This window comes from Gymnodraco acuticeps, unplaced genomic scaffold, assembly GCF_902827175.1.
Source record: "Gymnodraco acuticeps unplaced genomic scaffold, fGymAcu1.1, whole genome shotgun sequence".
Taxonomy (NCBI): Eukaryota; Metazoa; Chordata; class Actinopteri; order Perciformes; family Bathydraconidae; genus Gymnodraco; species Gymnodraco acuticeps.
Window position 1 is genome coordinate 1,243,303 of NW_022992085.1, and position 22,488 is coordinate 1,265,790.

At 39.1% G+C, this 22,488-nt stretch overlaps 1 protein-coding gene across 4 annotated transcripts; it reads right to left on the reverse strand.

Annotated features, from left to right (window-relative positions):
- Positions 1-300: 300 nt before the first annotated feature.
- LOC117537353 (natural resistance-associated macrophage protein 2-like) lies at positions 301-22,240 on the reverse strand. Of its 4 annotated transcripts, none has more exons than XR_004567712.1 (18): positions 21,947-22,240; positions 20,034-20,123; positions 18,466-18,626; positions 17,695-17,817; positions 15,772-15,891; positions 15,066-15,172; positions 13,960-14,030; positions 13,810-13,877; positions 12,515-12,670; positions 11,642-11,800; positions 11,431-11,517; positions 6,317-6,436; positions 6,089-6,238; positions 4,585-4,658; positions 4,348-4,501; positions 3,349-3,481; positions 2,129-2,207; positions 301-780 (listed from the first exon to the last, which is right to left on the reverse strand). XR_004567712.1 is itself a non-coding variant. In XM_034202540.1 (17 exons), the coding sequence occupies exons 1-16, from the start codon at positions 21,984-21,986 to the stop codon at positions 3,374-3,376; spliced, it is 1,788 nt and encodes a 595-aa protein (XP_034058431.1). In that variant the 5' UTR covers positions 21,987-22,240; the 3' UTR covers positions 301-780; positions 3,349-3,373. The 4 variants fall into 4 exon arrangements, 2 of the variants coding, with proteins under 2 accessions (XP_034058431.1, XP_034058430.1); XR_004567711.1 differs by having other exon boundaries at positions 1,498-2,207; XM_034202540.1 differs by lacking the exon at positions 2,129-2,207.
- Between the last annotated feature and the right edge of the window lie 248 nt (positions 22,241-22,488).

Below are 22,488 nucleotides of genomic sequence, written 5' to 3' on the forward strand. Positions count from 1 at the left end.
TTGTACATAAATACAGTTACTCTTTGCACATAAATAATCTTATATATATTTGTAGTATTGCACTGCATTTTATAATATGAGCATGGCTGATATTATAGGATGCAATACTGTTATACAATTATGATAATCTATGCTCCACATTAATAAACTACAATATTAAAATGTTTTGACATGCATTTGTTAGGGATAAAAACATGATATAATATTCTACAGTAATATATTAATCTACTTTTGATACGTCACATTCATTTAGCTGATAACATTTCTTTCATTTACTTACTAAAGTAACATCTTGTATTCTGGATTTTAAATTGTAATGGAGTATTTTAGGCTCATTTCTACTTTTCCTGAAGTAAAGGATCCAAGTACTTTCTCCACCTGAGCAACTGATGAGGAGTTTAGCAACAGCAGATCATAAAACATTCATCAATAAGACATTTAGGTCATGAAAACACAAAGAAACACTTAAAGGAATAAGTAGAGTTGAAATAGTCAGTGTAGCCTTTCCAAACACATGGGCCCATTAAGCTCTGCCAGGCCCACAGAGGCCACAATGCAAGACATAAACAGCAATGGCCCCGCTGTTTGCATTCCTGGTGTCGGACATTTTGAGGCAGCACTGACAGATCTATGTAAAAATATATACAAAAATAAGTATGGTCCGAGAGCTGGAAAATGTCATGTGGTCTTCAGCTGATGCCACTTTTTACTGAATCAATTTGAAATGCATTATCTGTGCCTGATTCTGGTGCCCTCTTCTTCTTGTAACGTTGCATACCTCTGAGGAGAAGAGAAGAAAAGGGGGTCAGCTGGTCCTGCGCTGAGTGTTAAAGGTGAAAACCACATAAAAACATGTTTCTTCAAACATCAGGTACAAGTTAAAGCTCCATCCATCTCTCATCAGTTATGAGAACTGATGTCAAGGTGAAAACACAAGGTGGAAGAAAAAATGAACCAAGTGTGGCACGTTCAAACCCCTGAAATTCATCATGATTGCAGAGTGGAAGGAACATATATGAATACATTCATTTATTAACAACCCTGATATACAAATCCTGTATTTCCATGTTGTGGTTTATTGTGTGTGTTCAGTGGGACCTGATTGTTTACAATTCAATAGCGCATTTAATGATTTTTTATAATTGCAACCCATTAAATCAGTCCATGCTGCAGCAATAAAACGACATGGGGCTTTCTGCTAAAACGAATGCAGCAAGGATGTCCTTTCTGCAAGATAAATCAGCGACTAAACACTGTCAACAACTATAAGCAAATGTACAAATAAAATACTGATAAAATAGATCATTTCAATCTTTTAATCTTAATGAGAAAATATTCTGTTCAATTGATACAGCATGGATACATCTGTGATGTATGGCAACAAACATGAACAAAACCTCACATTAACCTTTAACACACAAACAAACAAACACACACATCAGGCATTGTGGTTCTATTTCTACACTTCACACCTGGGAATCCACGGCGTCTACTTACAGCCTCATGCACTCTTGCCATGCAATAGCTACATCCAATCACGTTGATGACAACTAGCTGTTGAAATGTGCTTGCAGCATCTGAGCCTCATGTAGGGCTGGGACTGTAGGGGCTAAAACCATGTGATTTGCTGGAAGAGCCCTCCCTCCCTCCCCTCCTCCCACCTCGCGGGCCTGCCCCCGAGTGGCCTCTGCTAGGCTATGTTTCCAGGAAAGGGGCCTACTGGACAGGCTGTGAGGCCTCGGCAGGGAGACATTTGGCTCATTGAGAAAAACAAAAACACAGAGGGGCGGTGGGAAGACTCCCTTACATAACTCTGCCTCCATTACAGGAAAAAAAAAAGTTCCCCGCCACAATGCAAAGAAAAACCTGTCCGTCCGCCTCTCCTCGGCTTGAAAATGTCGAAGCACTTCAGGTCAGGAATTCAAGTAACAGTGAAACCAGCCGTGTTTGCTTGTAGTTACACAATAGTTGCAACTCTTCAGACCTCACCACAGGCATCTCAACCACATCTGAATGTACAGCAGCGTTACAGCCAGTCACTGACACTCATTTGATTTATCTGATTTCCTTTGATAGAATCCTGCTGTTTCTGTGCAGCCATAACAACATGAAGTGTGATGTAACACACCGTGTCATTAAATGTGTTATGTTGTTCAGCTCTGGTGGAGAGGCATGTTCAGGATCTGAGGAGGGACTGCACTGCCTCCCTGTGGCCAAAAGAGAAATTGCATTTTACAAAACATTGATTTCTGCTTCCTAACAAAGGCCTCTGAGGGCAATTCACTTTACATTTTAAGAGCCTCTTAATGCGTGCCTGCTTGTGTTGCTAAACTTACAAATAAATCTAAGCTAAAAGTGGAATGTTTGCAACAGTAGATTGTGCTGAAGGAAGCTATTTGGGAAATTCAAACATTTCACAAATTGGGGTCAATAAAGTTCTTATCTTATTTTTTTATTGCTTTTCTGGGTCGGGTTCAAATTACTATAATTAACTTTATCATCAGGAACTTAATTTGTATAATGCTGGGAAGTACTGAATGAAAACGTCTTTAATTGAACTTGCACAAACTCTGAAATGTTTTTTGTTTAAATATTGTATGGTAAAATGACCTTAAACAATAGCTTAAGGAAAACCCACACTGTGATCCACCTACTTGTGTATTATGTACGTGTTTATTTATATTTTCACTTTATATGTTTCTGTTTTTTTTACCTACCTAAGGACTATCGATGTAAATAAGTATTTTTGCTGTCTTTAGCATGTTTCCATCTTGAATTTTTTGCACTGATTTTCAATATGAGCTTTGTGCTAATCAAATACAAAAGTTACTGTCTGACGCTGTTTGCTATGTTTTGTTTAAGGGAACAGTTAAACATTTTCTCAAGACATATTGTTTAAAAAAACATCAATATTTATTTCATGCATTACTTTCTCTTTTCTCAATTTACATACATTTATTTATCATATCTTCATATAAACACTTTATTTTGTTCTTTCATTTCGATGAAAGCCTGCAGAGTGGTGAAGTGATATCATATGAGACAGTGAGGTATTGAGTTACTTGCTTTACCCCGACCCCAAAGTAGTTTTAATTTAACTATTAGGTTTACATTTAACTGTAATCTTAACTGCCGTTACAATAAACCTGCTTTCACACACCTAGAGCTGATAATTTAGCAAAAAGAATCTTAATTGCTTTAAAGAATCATTAACGGAGATTTGAAATGAAATATGTATTCCAATAAAAAATACATTTCTGTAGTCCTATTATAAATAAACACTTAAGAAGACTACATGTTTTGGAAGAGAAAACAGTCAAATGTCAGTGTGGTTGCTCACAGCTGCACCTTTTAAATAAAGTCCTCATGTGATTCAGGAGTCAAACTCCGGCTGCGTCTCCATCAGGATCCTCGTGTCGTTCCCTCTCCTCGTGCTCGGATCCAGGCAGGAAACTCCCAGAGCGATCAGACACAACCACACCTGCAGCACACACAGATTATCAGATTATTATCAGTCTATCAATCAGACAAAGATCAGGTATTTAGTATAAGATACAGCTATGAAGGTTAACTAAGGAAAAGACGTAGAAGAAAAATACAATATTTCCTTTTCTTTAGAACTGTATTTACCTTATTTTCCTAGTTATATTCAATATCAGTAAAGAGGCTACATCATTACATTAAACATATACAATAATGATAAATAATACTAAAAGATATATGTTTGTACAGCTCATTCACAAGATCTTATATATGTGCACATAAGGGGTGCTAAAAGTCACAATGATTCTTTCTTATCATAGACTTATAAGCTTTTTGTTTTCGTAATTAATTGTTTGTTTCATAAAATGTCAGAACACGGTCTGAAGTTTTGTTTCTCTTAATCTGTTTTTGCCGAACCAAATGTTACGGATAAATAACTTAACTAATTGACTAATGGTTTAGGCTGTACGTCCATTTTCTATTCCACTCACCATGACATAATAAGATGTATAACAGTGTTTACGACTAACACTACTTTCATGGCGTTAAACATTCTGGTCTAGTTTTACATGAACATTTCAATAATCTTGAAACCACCTGGAGTGAGAAGGGCTTTTCAGATTTGCCAAATGCATGTGATCTCATTTCAAGAATAAGTTACATTAATAATAGCAGTAATAATACTTCGATAGTAATAACAAGCAGGTCAAATCGACAGCATTGTAAATTGTGTTAATACACCATTCTCAGTTGCCTTGACTATTCTTTCCGACATTACTTCCTGTGGAATATTTGGCTACTGGAACCAGTTTCAGGTTTCTCAAAGGCTCCTCATCTTAGATCCGTGGCTCTTGTGTTACCTACCAAATATCCCACAAATGTCAGGTATGCTATGGAGAGGAACGCAGCCAGCACATACAGCCACACACTGTTCAGCTCCGTCACGTAGACCACCACGAAGTACGTGTTGATGGCACAGACCACCAGGATCACCAGGCTTCCCCCGATCTTATACACTCTGCAGGAAAGAGAGAACAAGTGTGTTTAAATGAGCAACTAATATCATTTTATTTGATGTGTTTAAGATGCGGATGAACGTACAATCCGTTGGCAAACTCGTTCATGAGAGATGGCAGGCTGGTGAAAGTGAGGATGGGGATGAGAGCGAATGGCAGCTGTGAGAGAAGAATGAAAATGTGTTATTTTTAAGTTTTCCATGACTTTTTCAAAGACCCTTATTAATAACATTTCAATAACTATTGACAACCTGATGTACACAGTGTTTACTCTATTACCTTATTGAGTGAATGATAATCAAACAGCATCATTTTCCAATCTCTTAAAGCTGGGTATATTAACTTAAAATACTTCAAACTACAGAAACAGTCAATACATTGTCCCTCGTCAGATTGTACTATAGGTAAGATCTTAAGGCATTTATTTATTAACTCATCTCTGGATGCAAGTCTTAAAACAAGGCAGTATTATAAGGGTATATCCATCAAGCTGACAACAACAATTAGCAGTGGTCATGATGTATGAAATTACAGTTGCCAGGTATTATTCAAACATATCAGATTTAAAATCTAGCAGACATGGAGGGAGACGGAAAGTGAGGGGAAAAAACACAGAACTGATAGTAAACAACACGTCACAAATAATTTCATCAATGGCAACAATTAATTAAATTAAACACAAGATAGTTATATTTTAGATTTATAACAGATATTTTTCTTACTCAATTTGTATAACATCTAATTATTTTGGTATTCAATGAACTGCTTTCCATTACCACTACCTTCTCCAATGGTTTTTTGTAGTATTGAACAGAGTGTTATTGAATTCAATAAAATGTAGCTTGTATGAAACTCTTCTTGCAGGTATCATTTAAAATCATACTAATGTCCTTAATTCCCTCCACTGGCTTCCTGTCCATTTTAGAGTTCATTTTAAGATCTTATTGTTTGTTTTTAAGTCGCTTAATGGGCTGGCCCCTCAGTACATCTCCGACCTCCTACAGGTGTACACCCCTTCAAGGGCTTTGAGGTCGGCTGATCAGCTGCTGCTGGTAGTCCCTAAAACAAAGAGAAAGACCAGGGGAGACCGAGCCTTCTCAGCGGTAGCCCCCAGGCTCTGGAACGACCTGCCCCCCCCCCCATGTCAAATTGTCGCTCACCCTTCCAACTTTTAAGTCCCGCCTGAAGACCCACCTCTTTTCCCTCGCTTTCGAGTCAGTTTGAGCTATGTTTTATCGATTTGTATGCTTTTATTTGTCTGTCCATAGCCATTATGTGCCTTTTATCTATTCTTATGTGTGCCTTTTATCTATTATTGTAATATTATATTTTATTATAATGTTATGTGGCTGTGAAGCGCTACGGTAAACCCTCTGTTTTTAATATGTGCTATATAAATAAAGTGGATTGGATTGGATGTCCTTCTTTTGTGTATTGCCGGTTATCAGAATCATTGAAAAGCACTTCACAGATAAAGTGCTATGAGATCAGAAGATGATCTAGAAGGAAAGATACTTGAAAGATAAAACAGAAGAGGTGGACAGATGTTGAAGCTCCCACTGAACAGTCCACCCCCCCCTCTCGCTTACCTGCATGCTCTGCAGCACGTTCAGGAAGTCGTTCATGCCCGTCAGGTGCTGCACGTCCTGGAAGATGGCCACCAGCAGGGTGGGGGTGATGGCGATGGAGCGGGTCAAAAACACCCGAGCGAAACGCGACCAGCGCAGGTTCAAGAAACCCTGAAGGCAGAAAACACATGAGTCAGTGACATTTATAGAGAAAACACTGCACGCCTGATTCCTCTGCCCTTCACTGACCTCCATGACAAACTGTCCGGAGTACGTTCCCGTCATGGTGGAGCTCTGACCGGCTGCGAGGATCCCCACGGCCCAGATGTAGAGCGCCGCCGGGCCAAAGAAACAGCCGAGCACCACTCCCTGAAAAACACAAAAACAGAGAGCTGAAAACAAGCTAAGTCTCACAGAGAGGGAGAACATGATTTCTGTATAATGTCATCCACAACATTTAGGCACCTTTTAGCTCATAGTTTGGGCAGGTGCTCTACCTAGTAAAAAAACTCATTCATTTCTGAGTAATATATGATTTAAAGGGGACCTATCATGCAAAATGCACTTTTTGACGTCTTTTAAACATAAATATGTGTCCCCGGTGTGTCTGGGAACTCACGCAGCGTCAGAAAATAAAACCCTCTCTTTTCCTCCGTACCCAAATCTCTAAAAACGGGGGTACAACGGAGCTGATCCAGATTTGCGGCCGATATGACGTCAAATCAGCGGCGGACACACAGCACTATCAGAAACGTTGCTATCAGAAACAATGCCCGACTGTTTTGGACATAATATGGTCGGTGTTTACATTAGCATCGCTAACACTCAGAGCTAACCTGTACTGGAGAGCATGTGTGTGAAGAAGCAGGAAATAAAAAAGGAACTCACCTTGTGGTATAACCGGCAAGAGATAAAGCCTTTGAGCTCCATACTGTTTCAGAGATGATCCTTAATCTAATAATCCTTACATTTCATCACTGCAGCACTTTAGACAGTATCTGCCAGGTCCTGCATGAGCCGGCATAAACTCCGCCCCCTCTTATTTTAATTTTTTTCAGTTACGTTTTTTAATTTATACAGGTGAAAATCTCATTGAGACACAGGGTCTCATTCTCAAGAGAGACCTGTTTATACCCAGAATCAGCACTTGTGTAACAGGAAGAGAAATAGAGGGATATGTATGGGCTCAGAACAGTCCCATAATACACACATGCACACAGAAGGATTCACACTTGTATTTCATGATCCACACTTGTGTTTTTCAATGCACACACAAATGTGTTCCGTTTCATATACATGTAAATAAAATCCAAATACAGAAACAAGTTTTACATGTGTATTTTTGATCCACACATATTTGTTTTCCATGTAAAACCGCTGCACCTGCAAACACAAACAGCTTTCTGTGCACGGATCGCTTTGCATTCGTGTGTGGGTTTTTTGAGACTCCCCTGACGGTCACCCGATTCGTACTTGTAATTGTTTCTATCTATAGCCAATCAGATGTCTCCTCCATTCTAAGCCAATCACATGAGCGCGCCCCCATGAGGGTATGATTTCTTGCGTTTATGACGTAGCGCTTCATGTACGCATTTCGCGCTGTCCGGAGCTGACAGCTCCATGGAGCTTGCCTGCAGGCGCTAATCTCAGGACACCTCCACTCTCAGGGTGTTTCTCAATGTCGAGGAAGGCTCCTCCAGAGCCACTATTTCAAGGATGCTACTTCATCAAATCCCGCCGAAGGACTGTTCCAATGTAAAGGATCCTTGTAATTCTACCGAGGACTGAATCCTTCGTTGCAGGAAATTTTGAGGATGCACCAGTGGGTGTTTCTCAATGTCGAGGAAAGCTGCTCCAGAGCCACTATTTCAAGGATACTACATCCTCGAGTGCCGCCAAAGGACTGTTCCAATGTCCAGGATACTTGGAATTCTACAGAGGCCGGCATACTTCGTTGCGGAAAATTTCGAGGCCGCACATGTGTAGACTCCGCTGTCTTAAAATCCCCACAATGCTTTGAGCATGGACCAATTTCCCAAATCTTTGGCGGAAAATGTAAGGCGGGGCCTCTCATATGACGCACACCTGCACACTTGCTAGCCCGTTCCATTCTTCGTTTTCCGTGGCTAGGAGGTATTCTTGCTTCGCTTCTGAAGGAACTCACTCGGAGGTACATGTGCTACCAAGCAAGCCTCCTCGACATTGAGAAACACCCACAGTATCCTCCGCGGTCTTAAAATCCCCAAAATGCTTTGCGCACTCACCAATTTCCAAAATCTTTGGCGGATAATTTAAGGCGGGGCCTCCCAAAGGCTCCCCCCCCCCTTCACACTTGCTAGCCTGTCCCATTCTTCGTTCTCCGAATTAAAGGAAAGATTCTTGCCTGACTCTGATGGACCTGACTCGGAGGGACATGTCCTACCAAGGAAGCGTCCTCGACATTAAGAAACACCCTCAGTACATTGCCACTTTCCGAACAGGAAATGCACGCAAATACAATCTTTTATATTATTAAGGTACAGCGCCACTTTCCGAACCATTAATGAATAGTTGTGTACACAGAAACGGCAGGCAAAACCGTTTTAAATGTGTGTTTCCTGTATGGCGAATACAGCTGCTTTATTTATGTCTGTATGAAGTTGTTGTGAGTGTGGAGGGAGCAGCTACAGGTTAGCTTAGCCTGATCGGTCAGTGGCCTGTACTACGAAGCCAGTTCTACAGACCCTGGATATCTCTGAGTTATCTGGCTTAACTAATAACCCTAACAAGCGAGATCCCGCTAAGCGGTCCTACGACCATACTTGCCAACCTTGAGACCTCAGAAATTGGGAGCATTTCAAGCTGTTAGAACTGTTAGCGCCAGGAAACAGACTTTTAAAGATGAAAAGAACATCTACACATACTTATTGTAGTTGTAAGTGCAATGCCTTGCTGCCTGTAGCACCATCCTTGATGGAGCATATGTGTGGGCTGGACCTGTATTTGACAGGAAAGGAGTGAGCGGAGGGTAGAGTTGTCCTTTCTTGTTCTGTTTTCTGTGACTATCTTCCTCACCATTCTGAACACCCTCTCACACTTTCAGTTGCGCACGCTACTAAAGAGACACGCTACCATGGAAACCAAACAATGGTGTACCTGTATTAAAGTCAGAGTGGAAACATTCGTGAGTAAATCTGATTTTTCCTAAGGAAAAGGACTTGGGGATACAGATAGATGAAACTTGGCTGAATATCTGTGAAAGAACACATTTTCCATTCACAAGCAATAAAATCAAAGAAGCACATTTTAAATTTCTCAACAAATGTTACCTCACACCCATAAAGATGCATAACATTTCCAAAGAAAACTCTTCAAAATGTCCGAGATGTAAAGTAAAAGAAGGAACATTTATGCATCTGTTTTGGGAATGTGATCTCTTGAAACATTTCTGGGATTCGATTCATGCGCTCACAAAAGCCGTTTTAGGCATCGGAATGAGCCAAAATCCATGTTTTTTCCTGTTAAATTACATGCCAAACTTTAAACTGAACCCCAAACATTACAGAATACTAATCACAATAACATATTTTGCCAAGAAATGTATACTTTTACTCTGGAAGAATGAATGTCCTCCAACATTTAAACTTTTCATTGATAAGATAACACATTTTTTACCTCTGGAGAAAATGACATTGGAAAAATATAATCGTGGACATATCTTTCAAGCTCTGTGGTTGCCATTGTTTTCTTATTTGGAAAATATATCTGAGATATGACCAGTGATGGAATGGTGCACTCTGTGGCTATTTTTCCTGACGGCCGGAAATACTAGTTGTGTTGTCATTGTCTATATTGTCGCTGTATTGTATAATGAATTGTATAATTATTTGTTTGTTTTACTTTGATGTGGATTTTTTTTCTTTTTTTCCCATTTTATGTTTATCTTCATGGCTCTGTTGTTTAAGTTATATTGATAAGCATTATTTTTTTTGCGGGTGGAGGGAGGGAGGGGGGAGTGTAGTGAGTGTACTGTGGTACTGTGATATTACAATATAAATGAAATGGCATCGATTACTGTACACTATAATGAAATAAAAAGACTTGTAAAAAAAAAGGAAATGCGGGACAAATATGACCCCGTGAAAAAACCGGGAGAGGGCAATGAAATCGGGAGTCTCCCGCGAAAATCGGGAGGGTTGGCAAGTATGTCTACGACGCTGGTTATCAACTCGGTAAATCAACCCAGGGTTTCTCTGTCCGGCCGAGAGCGCGTTCACGTGAAAGGGACGGGGTGAGCAACAGTTGACCAATCACAAACATGGACAAGCGTACTGAGAGCGCAGCGTCAAACTTCATGAATGAAAAGTAAACTATAGTAGACAAATATGAAGAAGTTACACTTTAAACATCCATGATTTAAACATTTAATCCAGGATAAAGCAACATAGCTGCACCTGCAAGGTGAATACAGAAACAATACAGAGTGTTTGAACGCGTACATTAACAGGTTTACGATAGCACTGCCCCGTCTAAGACATGAGTGGATCTGACTTTAATTACATTTGACTCAAGTGTTTCGTCAACTTAATGTGTTGTTTGAAATAACACTTCTGCATACAGTATGTGACTATAAGTGTTGCACGGCCAGATACGGCTCGAGAAGCTGAAGATGAATGAGGCGAGTAAACACAGCTGACAGCCGCCGTGAAACTCGAGCGATTATTCGCATCGCATCGGGTGTGAACGCACCATTATTACAAGTATTATATCATTATATAATTACAAAATAAAATTGCCACTCTCAGTACAGCGCCACTTAAAAATACACGTAAATACAATCTTTTATATTATTATTATTATTAATAATATATATCTTGTATTTTAGTTACACCCGCTATTGATTAATTTTGTCAACATTGGACCTTGTTTTTTATTGTATATGAAACAGAACACATTTGTGTGTGCATTGAAAAAAAGTGTGACTCCTTTTGCAGGTCATGAAATACAAGTGTGAATCCTTCTGTGTGCATTTGTGTATTATGAGACTGTTCTGAGCCCATAGATATGAGGCATGGCTAGAATGGGTGATCTGTTTGGTATTTTGAGCAAAACACTTTAGACATGTTTTTTATATATCTGAGACCTATGCTATTGCCTAAAAATAGCATGATAGGTGACCTTTAACAGTATTTAAAATATTGGTGCATCTATATGTACGTGACTATTATGTTGCAGCTGGTGAAGGTGGAGCTAGTTTTGTTTCATATGCATTATCTGCTGGGTAGCTTGTACATTTCAAGATGTATCATGCATGAACAACTCTAAATAGCTGGAATTGAAATTCATTAAATTAACAACGATCAATCAACCCAACTTTAACTCACCCCTTTGTAGAGGTTCACCTCCAGAGTCTCATTGTTCAGAGGGAAGAGATGTGAGTGAGGACTTCCCGTTTGATTGCAGACGTTGTACTGGAATAAATAAATAAAAAACACACATCTGTAGCCAAACAATACATACATAGATACACATATACAAATATTCCCTTAAGATTCCCTCTTATTACACTATAAGAGCAGCCGCAGAGATACTCACCACTTCTTCGTTTGTTCGCTCATAGAAAGCCTCGGCGAACACAGCCACCACAAACACGTTGATGAGGAAGGAGATGAAGAGCGCCACGGTCGACTCTATGAAGTAGTATTTGTTGGCCTCCTTTACTTCTTTCATGTTCGACCGATCCACGTCTCGAGACTGAGAGGACATTTGGACACTTAATGATTTACACAGGAGAATTCAAAAATGAAGATTTAACTGAAATAATATACCACTTTTCTTTGTGACAAATCAAGGCACCGATGTCAACATTCACACACACATTTACAAACACTATTAAACGTTGTTGTTAGGCAGCTATGGCTCAGGAGGTAGATGGTCGTCCTCCAACTGGATGATCGGTGGTTTGACCCCACTGTTGATGTGTCCTTTGGCAAGAAAGTGAACCCCAAATTGCCGATGTGTGAAAGTGTGTGAATGTTAGCTTCCCAGAGCAGGTGGCATTTTATATTAAAGCTTCTGCCTCTGTGTGAATGAATTATTTAACGAGGCCCTATTAAGCTCTTTGGGGTGTTCCCTTTCCTGTAGTAGTGTGTTGTATAGGTTTTTGTGCATGTAAATGGTCTGCAAAGGCCAAAATCCCAAAGTTCCCTCCAGAGTGAGTTTCTCTCCCACACACTTGTGACAGAGGGATTCATATAATGTGCCACCTGCTTGTTAGAAATTATTAACATTCACACACACTCACACACCGCTGGCCCTCCGGAGATACCTGGGGTTCAGTTTTGTGCGCAAGGACACTTTGACATGTTCCATTTTGACTGCAGAAGATTATACCACGACCTTCCGATTGGTGAACGACTGCTCCACCTGAGCTACAGCTGCCCTGATTTAACAAGCATTTGATCTCACCTTGACCAGAGCAGAGTGGAGGTATATGTTGTGAGGCATGATGACGGCCCCTACGATGCCGACGGCCTGAGTCATCTGAACCGGGCCGCAGCCCTCGCAGCCCGGCACGAACATCCCCTTCAACAGCTGGCCTTGATCCGGACCCACCGTCACATACTGAGAGAGAGAGAGAGAGAGAGAGAGAGAGAGAGAGAGAGAGAGAGAGAGAGAGAGAGAGAGAGAGAGAGAGAGAGAGAGAGAGAGAGAGAGAAGGGCAATCAACCATAAAGAAACAAATTCAGAGCAGCATAATCCTGCAAGTACATCAGCTTCAAACACATTTTTATTTTGTATTTTAATGGTGACTATGTAGCAGTCTGCGATTGTTCTTTAATTTGATGATGGAAGATGTTTAAACTGAGAAGGAGTCACAAGATTAGGCCAGATATTACTACAGAATGAAAGCAGAAAGGTCACTCAGAAATGTCAAAAAGGCAAACAGGATTACACTTTAACAGAGCCATCTCAGATCTGATGTAAGCCCAGTTTAAAAACATCGGACATCGAGCAAAGATCTCCTCAATTCCCAAAAACAGAAATATATATTCTAAAGCATTTTCACAGCCTCAAAGAACCACATACTAGATATATAGTATGCAGAGTAAAAGCAAAAACTAACTAAATCACTTCAATCAACAAAACTAAATGTGACTATTGGCAGCATAATATAAATTGGCTGTGAGCTTAGATTTAAAAAAGCAAGAAAAAAAAGCAGAGATTACAAAAAAGAAAGAGAATTTGAATCTATTATCAGGGCTGTAACAATATCAGATGTGTTAGATTGCTTAGTTGGGTAGTCAAAGACAACTTTTTTATTTTCTATACTTGAAATCATATTTTATTGTTTGTTTGTGCCATATTTCAACTTTCTGAGGGCAAATAGCTACAACCCCAAGATAAGTACTGACACTATGCGTTTACTTGTTTTCACATGTGAAATGTAGGTGCCTTGACCCTGCCATTTATTATCTGTGGTTGAACTTTTGGGGATTTGAATGAAGGGGATAAGTATATTATAAGCCACAGCCTGGCAGTGCAAGTAAGAACTGTTTTACTTTCTATTAAATCTAGTTGTTCTTACTGTTCTTGAGCCGGTTTGTATCATTCAATATTGGTGAAAGGCCGCAGAATTATTAGGTTGGATGTTATATAACAAACCGACTGACAGGCAAATAAATGTTGATGTAGGGAAAGGAGAAGCGTGATAAAGAATTCGTTTTATTCAGTCTTGTCTGCAGATATGTAAATGTTTTTACCTCATATCCGAAGGTGATGGCCATGACGGTGATGAGCAAACCGAAGAAGGCCTCCAGCTTCCTGAGGCCTGCAAGGACAGAAACGAGGAGGTTTTAATTCATTCTTGTTTTAGCAACATATTTTACCGTGAGAGCACGAGCACAACAAACCGTATTTGTCCAAGAAGAGGAAGACGAAGGTGTCGATGATGGTGATGAGAACGCCTCCCCACAACGGGATCCTAAAGGTGGACAAACACACACACATTGGGGAAAAAGTAGTATTAAAGCCATGTAAAAGCATGTTTGAAACAGTGAAGTTATGTAACAAAGTTAATTTACTAAGTAGTGTAACGTTTTTTGGAAAGTTGAAAATACATTTCTCTATATCTCAGAGGTAAATATTGTACTTTTACCTTCACCAGATTTATCTTAAAGGTGGGGTCGGTCATTTTGGAGAAACCAGCTTGAGTGCGCTAGAATTTGAAAATACACAGCCGGAAGAAATCTGCCATTTCCTTACAGAGCCCCTCCTCCAACACACACGAACGCGCACATGACCGATGAGGGCACGAGATAAGTTTATGCCCAGATGGAAGGCTGACAGGCAGGTAGGCCATCCAGTTACTTTAGCCGGGCCGGCTCAGATGATTGGTCGTACTTTTTACAGCGCCACGGCTTCCACTGATGACGTTTATGGATTTTTTGTCAAAGCACTTAAGATATTCATTGCTATCGGGATGTTAAGAGCATTCCATGGAATATAACAAAAAGTGTATCTCGAGCCGGTTTCTCAGACTTACCTACCCCACCTTTAACTTGAATTACTTTATAAATGATGACGTTTGCATATAAAAAATATACGATAACATATGATGTATTTTTCTTTTTATAAATAAAACCTCCCAAAGCTTAAGCAGCTGAAACGAGTAGTTGATTTATCAATTAGTTAGTATAATTGGTAACTTTAAAAAAATGTATTTTCTAATTGAAAAGTTATTGGTTTCTATTTGCAAATATTTCAATCACAAAATCATGTAGAAATGGAGTTATTCACATTTTAAAACAAGACTTTACCGCCGTTTTAAGTTAGAAACGCCATTAATAGCTCAATAGACAGAGTGCTACTGCCCCACCTTATCAAGCATTAACATTTGAAATCTAGAACTTTTACTCGCAGCAGAGAGTATTTTTACAAGGTATTTTGTACTAAAGGATCTCTATACTTCTCCAGCGCCAACCCAGTGACGGATATAAAGAAGTTGTGTTCAGGTCACCTGCCGGAGGAGAGGAGGTTGAAAGCGATGGCGCAGCCGATCACTTCCTGCATGTCGGAGCCGATGATGGCGATCTCCACCATCAACCACAGGATGATACGAGGAACCTGACACAACGCACAGGAGAGAGACATGAGTTGTTAATGTCAGCAGACATTCAGTATTCAAGCTAACAACAGGTTAGTGAGCATTTGTTTTGGATTACTTTTAGAGGGAAATAACAGATAATGGAAATTCAGATATACATTACTGTAAAAGAAGGAAATGCAATATGGAAGCAGTCAAAGGTCTGAATATTGCAGATATTGCAAAGCATTCTGTTTGCATACTTTGTAATATGTATATATTTAGATACTATTGACTTCGTTTGAATCTTTTATCTATCATTTATAGCTGTAATTGTATTTTACAGTGTGTATAGCACATGACACCCTCTGTCCTTACACCCCTGCAGCAGGTGAGGAAAAACCTCCATAGAAACCCCATGGGGACAAAGGGAAGATAACTCCCAGGAAGAACATAAATGCAATAAATGTTGTTTGTATAGATTGAAAATAGAGCTAAAGCTGGTCATTCATTCAGGCTTTTTCATTAAACCAACATTACTTCTGCTAAGAGCCTCTAAGAAAGATCGTTCCTGTGCATCAGATCAGGTTTTGGAGAAGGCAAGGCACTGAAGATCTCATGCAAACAGCGGATGTCTCACCGTGCGGTACTGCCGGTTGCAGACCTCGGCGAGGTGCATCCCCGTGACGACGCCGAGTCGAGCGCCGAGCCGCTGCAGCAGCAGGCCGATGATGGTGGCCGCCAGCAGCACCCAGAGGAGCTGAAAGGAGGGGACAGCTGTTAATCTGACGCCTTCATGAGCTTAACCCAGAGTCAACACAGTCATTAAAGTTGTGAAATGACAATAGAAATAATTCATAAGTTTGTAGATGTAAAATTTTCTTTGTAAACCTGAAAAAAGCCAAGTTTGGGAAGTTATTTAGCACATTGGATTTAACATTTATTCAAGGTTTTATATGAATAGCACATTTGTCTTGTTTTCCAGTCATTCACTTCTGTTATTTCAGATACCTGCCATTCCCCACCTGTGATTGGTCATTTTAAACACAATAGCAATAGTTTGATAGAAGTATGGTCAATGCTGTCGAGCTGTTTGCCACCTGAACATAGAAATATGTGAAGAAAGACGTGTTCATGTCTCACACTGCAAGTGATTCTTTATTGACATTAAGTTGCTACAAAAACTAGAAAACACTAATTTGCAAACACCAAAACCACACTTTAAAAAGTATTTGTAAAACCTCAATGTTTCATAATTTGTACAATAATTTCTTAACACATTCTTTTCAACATTTGAAACTTTCTATGGGGTAATTTACAATTTAAGACGGTACATTTGTTTTGGCAATGTGTCATTTAAAGAAACGACTAAATCTTTTAAGCTCTGTGTTGATGCCATAACATCTGCATCCACTTCCCCTTCTGCAACACGCTCCTAAAGTCTAAACACAAAGGGAGTGGTGTTTTATTGTTGCATCATCCTGATAAAACATCAATATAATACTTATATACCTACTTAAAGAACACAGGATATTGTCTGATAAAGTTGTTGTTGTTACAGTATGTCTTAAACACTGTTGGTGAATTAAATCATCCAAAATAGTTTCTGTGCATTTTATCCGAATAATGTTGGGACATTAAGTATTTAAGAAACACAAAAAGGGAGTTTTTGGTCAGTATTTTGCAGCTTTAAGTGAACTGAAACTGGAGAAGAATGACCCAACATTGGACCTAGGGTCAGGCGGAGGGCTCGGTCACTCTCTGTGAATATTCACTCAGCCTCTCATTCACTTTATTAAAAGCTCTTTTCACTAATGAATTCAGGAATGTGTTAGCAGCTCCCTCAGGACAAAGTTCACCTGTGTTAAACTTTGACCCGCAGTATTGATAGGCTCTCTGATGTCGGGCAAACCTGAGAGGGAATGGAAGTGACCCAGCATTCAGGAAGTGTGAATGGTATTATCTTTTTATATGACTGAGTGTTGACAGAACAAAAACAACAGAGTGGGAGGGAAGCTGCCTGTCTAACCTTTATTTTACCAGGATAGATCACCTTGAGATTAGAAATATTTCCCACGAGAGTCCTGGCCCAAGATAGGCGGCAGCAGCACAGTTACAGACAACTTAAAACAGTCACAATCATAACCCAATGTGCTATTACTCATTACTCACAGGCTTACAACATTACATTTGTACCTTGTCACTTCTGGTCTGAATTTGATAACCTTATGTGATTGGGTGTGACAATAGAAATTAGTGGTGAGGGAAACATTTATTAATGCAAGAATCAAAATTCCTATCTCCCTAAAATTCCTAATGGATTCACACTTTAAACAAAACGATTTAAGCAGTATTTACATTGTTACTCTATCTATTTTTCTATAAAGTGAAGATTTGTTTAGCCTACTTTTGATACATGCCCTGATAGAATAACTGTATGCTGTTGAAACAGCGAAAACGATTAAAAATGCTTTTCTCTCAATAGACAGTGTTTCTGATGGACAGTAATCCTCCACACTGAGTCAAAGTGTCTGTTATGTGGTCTAAACTTGACGTTGGTTACCTTAAAGCCAGCTTTAGCTCCAGACTGCAGGTCCGACTCGATGTTCCCGGGGTCCAGGTAGGCGATGCTCATCAGGAAGCCCGGCCCCGTGAAGGCCCACAGCTTCCTGAAACTGAAGCACTTCTGCAGGACACAGAGAGTAAAGTTAGCACTCTAATCTTAACTCAAGGAAAGTAGTACAATTACAGGGTAGAAATACTATGTTACTGGCAAAGGTCCTGCATTAAAAAATGTAAGTAAAGGTAAAAACGTGGTAGCATCAAAACACAGAAAAAGCATAAAAACAAGAAGTATTGATTCTGTATTGATTCCATTGCAGAAAAATGTATATGATAATATTGATTTGAATTATTAATGCATTATTGTGTTGATCACTTAACTGTTGCAGCTGGTAATTAAGGAGCCTTATTTAATGGCTAGGGGTTAGCTTGTAATTACATCAAGATATCAAATAAATGTATCTTAACATATAAAACACTACCAATTACTTAATGATTAAAATGCGTGATATACATCTGTAATAGTAGTAGTAACTGAAGCTTGAATAAAACTGCAATTGTGTTGCAGAAGTATCCCAAATTGTAATGAATCCAGTACTTTAGTAAATGTACGTTATACCCCTTTGTAACACTGACAACATCAAACAGTTCATACTTTAATACTTGCTTATAAATGTAGCAAAAACATTCTTTAAATCTCTACAATGATTTGTCTTTCTTTGCTTTGTCTTTGATTACGGGTTTTCTCATGTGGTGTTTCGCATTGATTTACCTCGCCGTCCTCCTCGGGAACAGGGACCTTTTGTTCAAAGTAGGTACTAGAAACCGGTTCATTATTCTGTTTCTGGAGGAAGACTGAGGGGGCGGAGCCTCTGTGTGTGTGCGTCGTCTGGACCACTGATATCTCTCCCTCCATGTCCCCAGCTGAAATATCTTAGAAAACAAAAACTACACATCACAAATCATACACTGCGGTAAACACACACATCCACAGTAAATGACTCCAACACATTGACACAGTTGATGTCGGCACCTGCATCGTGAAGAGGCAGTTTCTGTTCATTAGCATAGCAAAGTAACACTTGTTTTTTAACTCTGATGTGTGTTTTGGGTGCAAGAAAACATCCTGTATGAGCAGCTGAGTCTTTATTCATGCACAACTGAGCCTGTAAAGCTCAGGTTAGATGATGATAGAGAAAGATGAGGTAATCAAACCCATTCTTAGTTAGAAATGGAAATACAATGTACGCATATGTGAAGCTTTTCATGTTTTTTAATGTAAAATCGGAATCTGAACTAACTTCACTTCATACTCAAGTAAAGAAAATTCACCACAAAAGTGTACCTACCAGTGAATAGCAAAGTTATGTACAGAGTATCACACACAGTAAATAACTCAAATGTTCCCGTAAGAAACTGAACTAAAATGAATTATTCTAAGAGTCTACAGCCATGCTAGCGGGGGCACAAAGTCCATCAATGAATACGCTAACATGGTGATGTTTAACAGGTTTAACATCTGTCTTTTAATCATTAAATAATACGAGAATTAACTTACACGTCATCTAACTTCTGGACAAACAGGTATGATTGGATTGTATTAAAATCTGAGCTAAAATCTACAAATAAAACACCTTTATCCCTCGAGGTCATCTTAATGTTTGCTGATCACAGCATTTTAAAACTCATTATATTGCTGTTATTGTCCTGTGTAAAACACTCTCAATTGCCTCTGAGTTGTAAATATGCATTACAGGCTTCCTGGAAATAAAACTTAATTGCCCGGTAGATGTCAAGGTAAAACGTTTAACAGCTGGTGTTAAACGTAAGGTCACAGGATCACTAAGGTCACCAGGATTCATCATTCATTCAGGATTCATTTGGAATATATGCACATACTGAAATGTAATGGCAGTCGTTGAGATATTTTAGAAATATCAGTCAGGACCAAAGCGGTGAACCACCACCATTTCTATCAAGAAAGTCATTTTGCCTTGAAGGGGCTCTATTATGTTTATTAGGTCTTCCCTTTCCTGTAGTGTGTTATATATGTTTTGGTGCATGTAAATGGTCTACAAAGACTCAGATCCCGCAAAAGCCGTAAGTGATGCTAATGGGCGGGACATCTCTAAGCTAACCAATCAGAGTAGACTGGGATCTGGTTTCAGACAGAGGGTGAACAGAGGTGCTGCAGCACAGGCAGTATGAGATAAATAAAGTATGGAGACATGTGACAGGAGTAGAGGCAAAAATAAAAACATGAACCTGAAAATTAGCATAATGCTTTAGTGTGCAGGAACAACACAAAAACATAAGTTGTCAACAAGCAAACATCCTCACCTCGTCCTCCGTTCTGCTCTGGCTCCTGGTCTGTGGGAACACTGGGAGGCAGAGAGGAGATGTGGATATCCTCCGGAGGACGGTCTCTCACTGCAGGCAAACGGGTAATTAAACTGAGATTATAATGACCACCTATTTCATCACAGAGCACACGGAACTACATCTTCACATACAGACAAACCATGAGAAAGAAGTGCAAAAATAATCACCTCATTATTGTAAAGTTATAATGTCAGTAATTTGTTGTTGTCGGAAAGTATTTCACCTCTGCAACAGGTACTTTTTTGTGTTTTTTAAGGGGTCACTTGTATGGCATGACAGTATACTCACATACTGTACATAAATACAAATGTAGGTACTTTTACTCCACAAAAATAATGTGCAAATCTTATATAACTATTTAACAGCCTAAGGTTATTAATATAAGTATAATTAAATAATAACATATGATGTATTATTAATGATGAAGCTACCCGGCAGTACAAGATGTATTTCAAATTAGCTATATATATAATGGATTAATCTAAAATGGACCATCCTCCTGCATAATGAGTACTTTTACTTTACTTTATATTTTGATGATAATACTTTTACTAAAGTAAGATTTAAAGTAGGGCTGCTCAATGAATCATATTTTAAATCGCAATTACGATGTTGGCTTGCAACGATTATGAAAACAACATAATCGAAATAAAAAGATTATTATTATTTGTTCTCTTTAATGGTTTTTCAGTTGAATTATACTTAAAGTTCAGGGTAATCAACTGTTAAAAACATACCGTTCACATTTTGGATGTTTTCAAAGTAAATATAATCGTGATATCAATTATTGACCAAAAATAATCGAGATTATGATTTTTGCCATAATCACACAGCCCTAATTTAAAGGAAGAACCTGTACCTGTAATAAAGTAATGCTACTCGTAAGTAAGTAATACTCTGAGTACTTCTTTCTGTGCCACCTGAGTGTGATGCAGCCTCACCTCAGCAGAACAGTGACTTTCTGTGAGATTTTTATGGGGACGTTAGATTACACCTCAGGAAATGATGGATCCCATTGAGCACGATGAGCTCAATGTGAACTTTGTTACCCTATAAAACCTTTTACATAAATCAGGGGACGTGTGAGGAGAAGAGTCATCTCAGGTAAAAGTAGGTAAATGTGACCCCTTTAGACAGAAAATAACGATTCAAAACTTATCAGACTTTTTTAAAATGTAAAATAGAAAGTGGACATATCATTTAGGAGTAAAAAGTACAAGTTCCCTCCAAAATGTAGCGGGGTAGTAGAAAGTACCAAAACAAATAAAGTACAAGTACCTCAAATGTGAACTTGATATTTACAGTTTTCAACATATTATTTTGGATGTGTTCATTTAAATAGCATACATTAAGCAAGTACAAAATGTCCCCATTGAAACTCATTGGAACCACAATGTGTACACCGTAACAGCAAAACAACATGTATTATATTATTCCAGACTTTAATCTAGAATACAGACTTCCTAATTGTAGTTTTTACTATTATTTTAACTATGATTTAGCCATTTTCTTATGTGTGTCCTATGGGACAGAAACATACTATTTCTCTGGTTCCCAATGGGTAATGTCTGCTGTATGAAGTGTATGATGCAATGCATTACAAACAATGTCATATCATTAAATCATTACATTAAAAAACTAGTATTGAGTAGAAAGTAATTTCGTGTGGCTTTAATTCACACTTGGTAGTTATGAAAAGATCCAGGACTGAAGTATTTAACTATATGTTCTTCCTATTAGGACATCAGAGCAAATTATTTTGGTATATGGCGAGGAACAAGAGGTTTAGCAGGTTACTTTAAACTTTTAACTCCCCTTTTGTTTGCTTTAGGATGAAAATAGTGTTGCGACATTTAATCAAACTGACTTACCTGACCGCAGGAAGGAAAACATCTTCCTCCTCTGTGTCATTTTCGGGCTGTTTAATCTATAAAAAAAGGTCTAAAACTTCAATCGAAACTCCTCTCCGGTGTGATGTGACTCATGCTGTCCCCTCTCGGTTCCCAGGTGTTTCAGTGGAGCACAGCGGCAGGTTGGACACCGTCCCTCCGGTGTGAGGCGCAGACTCACCGGACAGGTAAGGACGGAGGGTGGCGGAGGAGGAAGCTACCTGACCACACATACACACACACACCTGCAAGTTTCACAACTTTTCCTGAAGTCACATGACCCGGATTCCAAAGTGAAACAGTCTAAACTGATCCTGGATCAGCCGGAAACTAGACTAACATATTTCAAAATAAAAGACTGTAAAACACCATCAAGCAGCAGAAAGGAGTGTGTTTTTAAATATCCTACTACAGGAACAGGTGAAGAAGAAGCTGACCAGAGCAGCAGCAGCCACTGGGTGGAGACAAATACTGACTGAACTATTCTTTGACACATTTCATTTACACACAAGGTTTTATTTGTG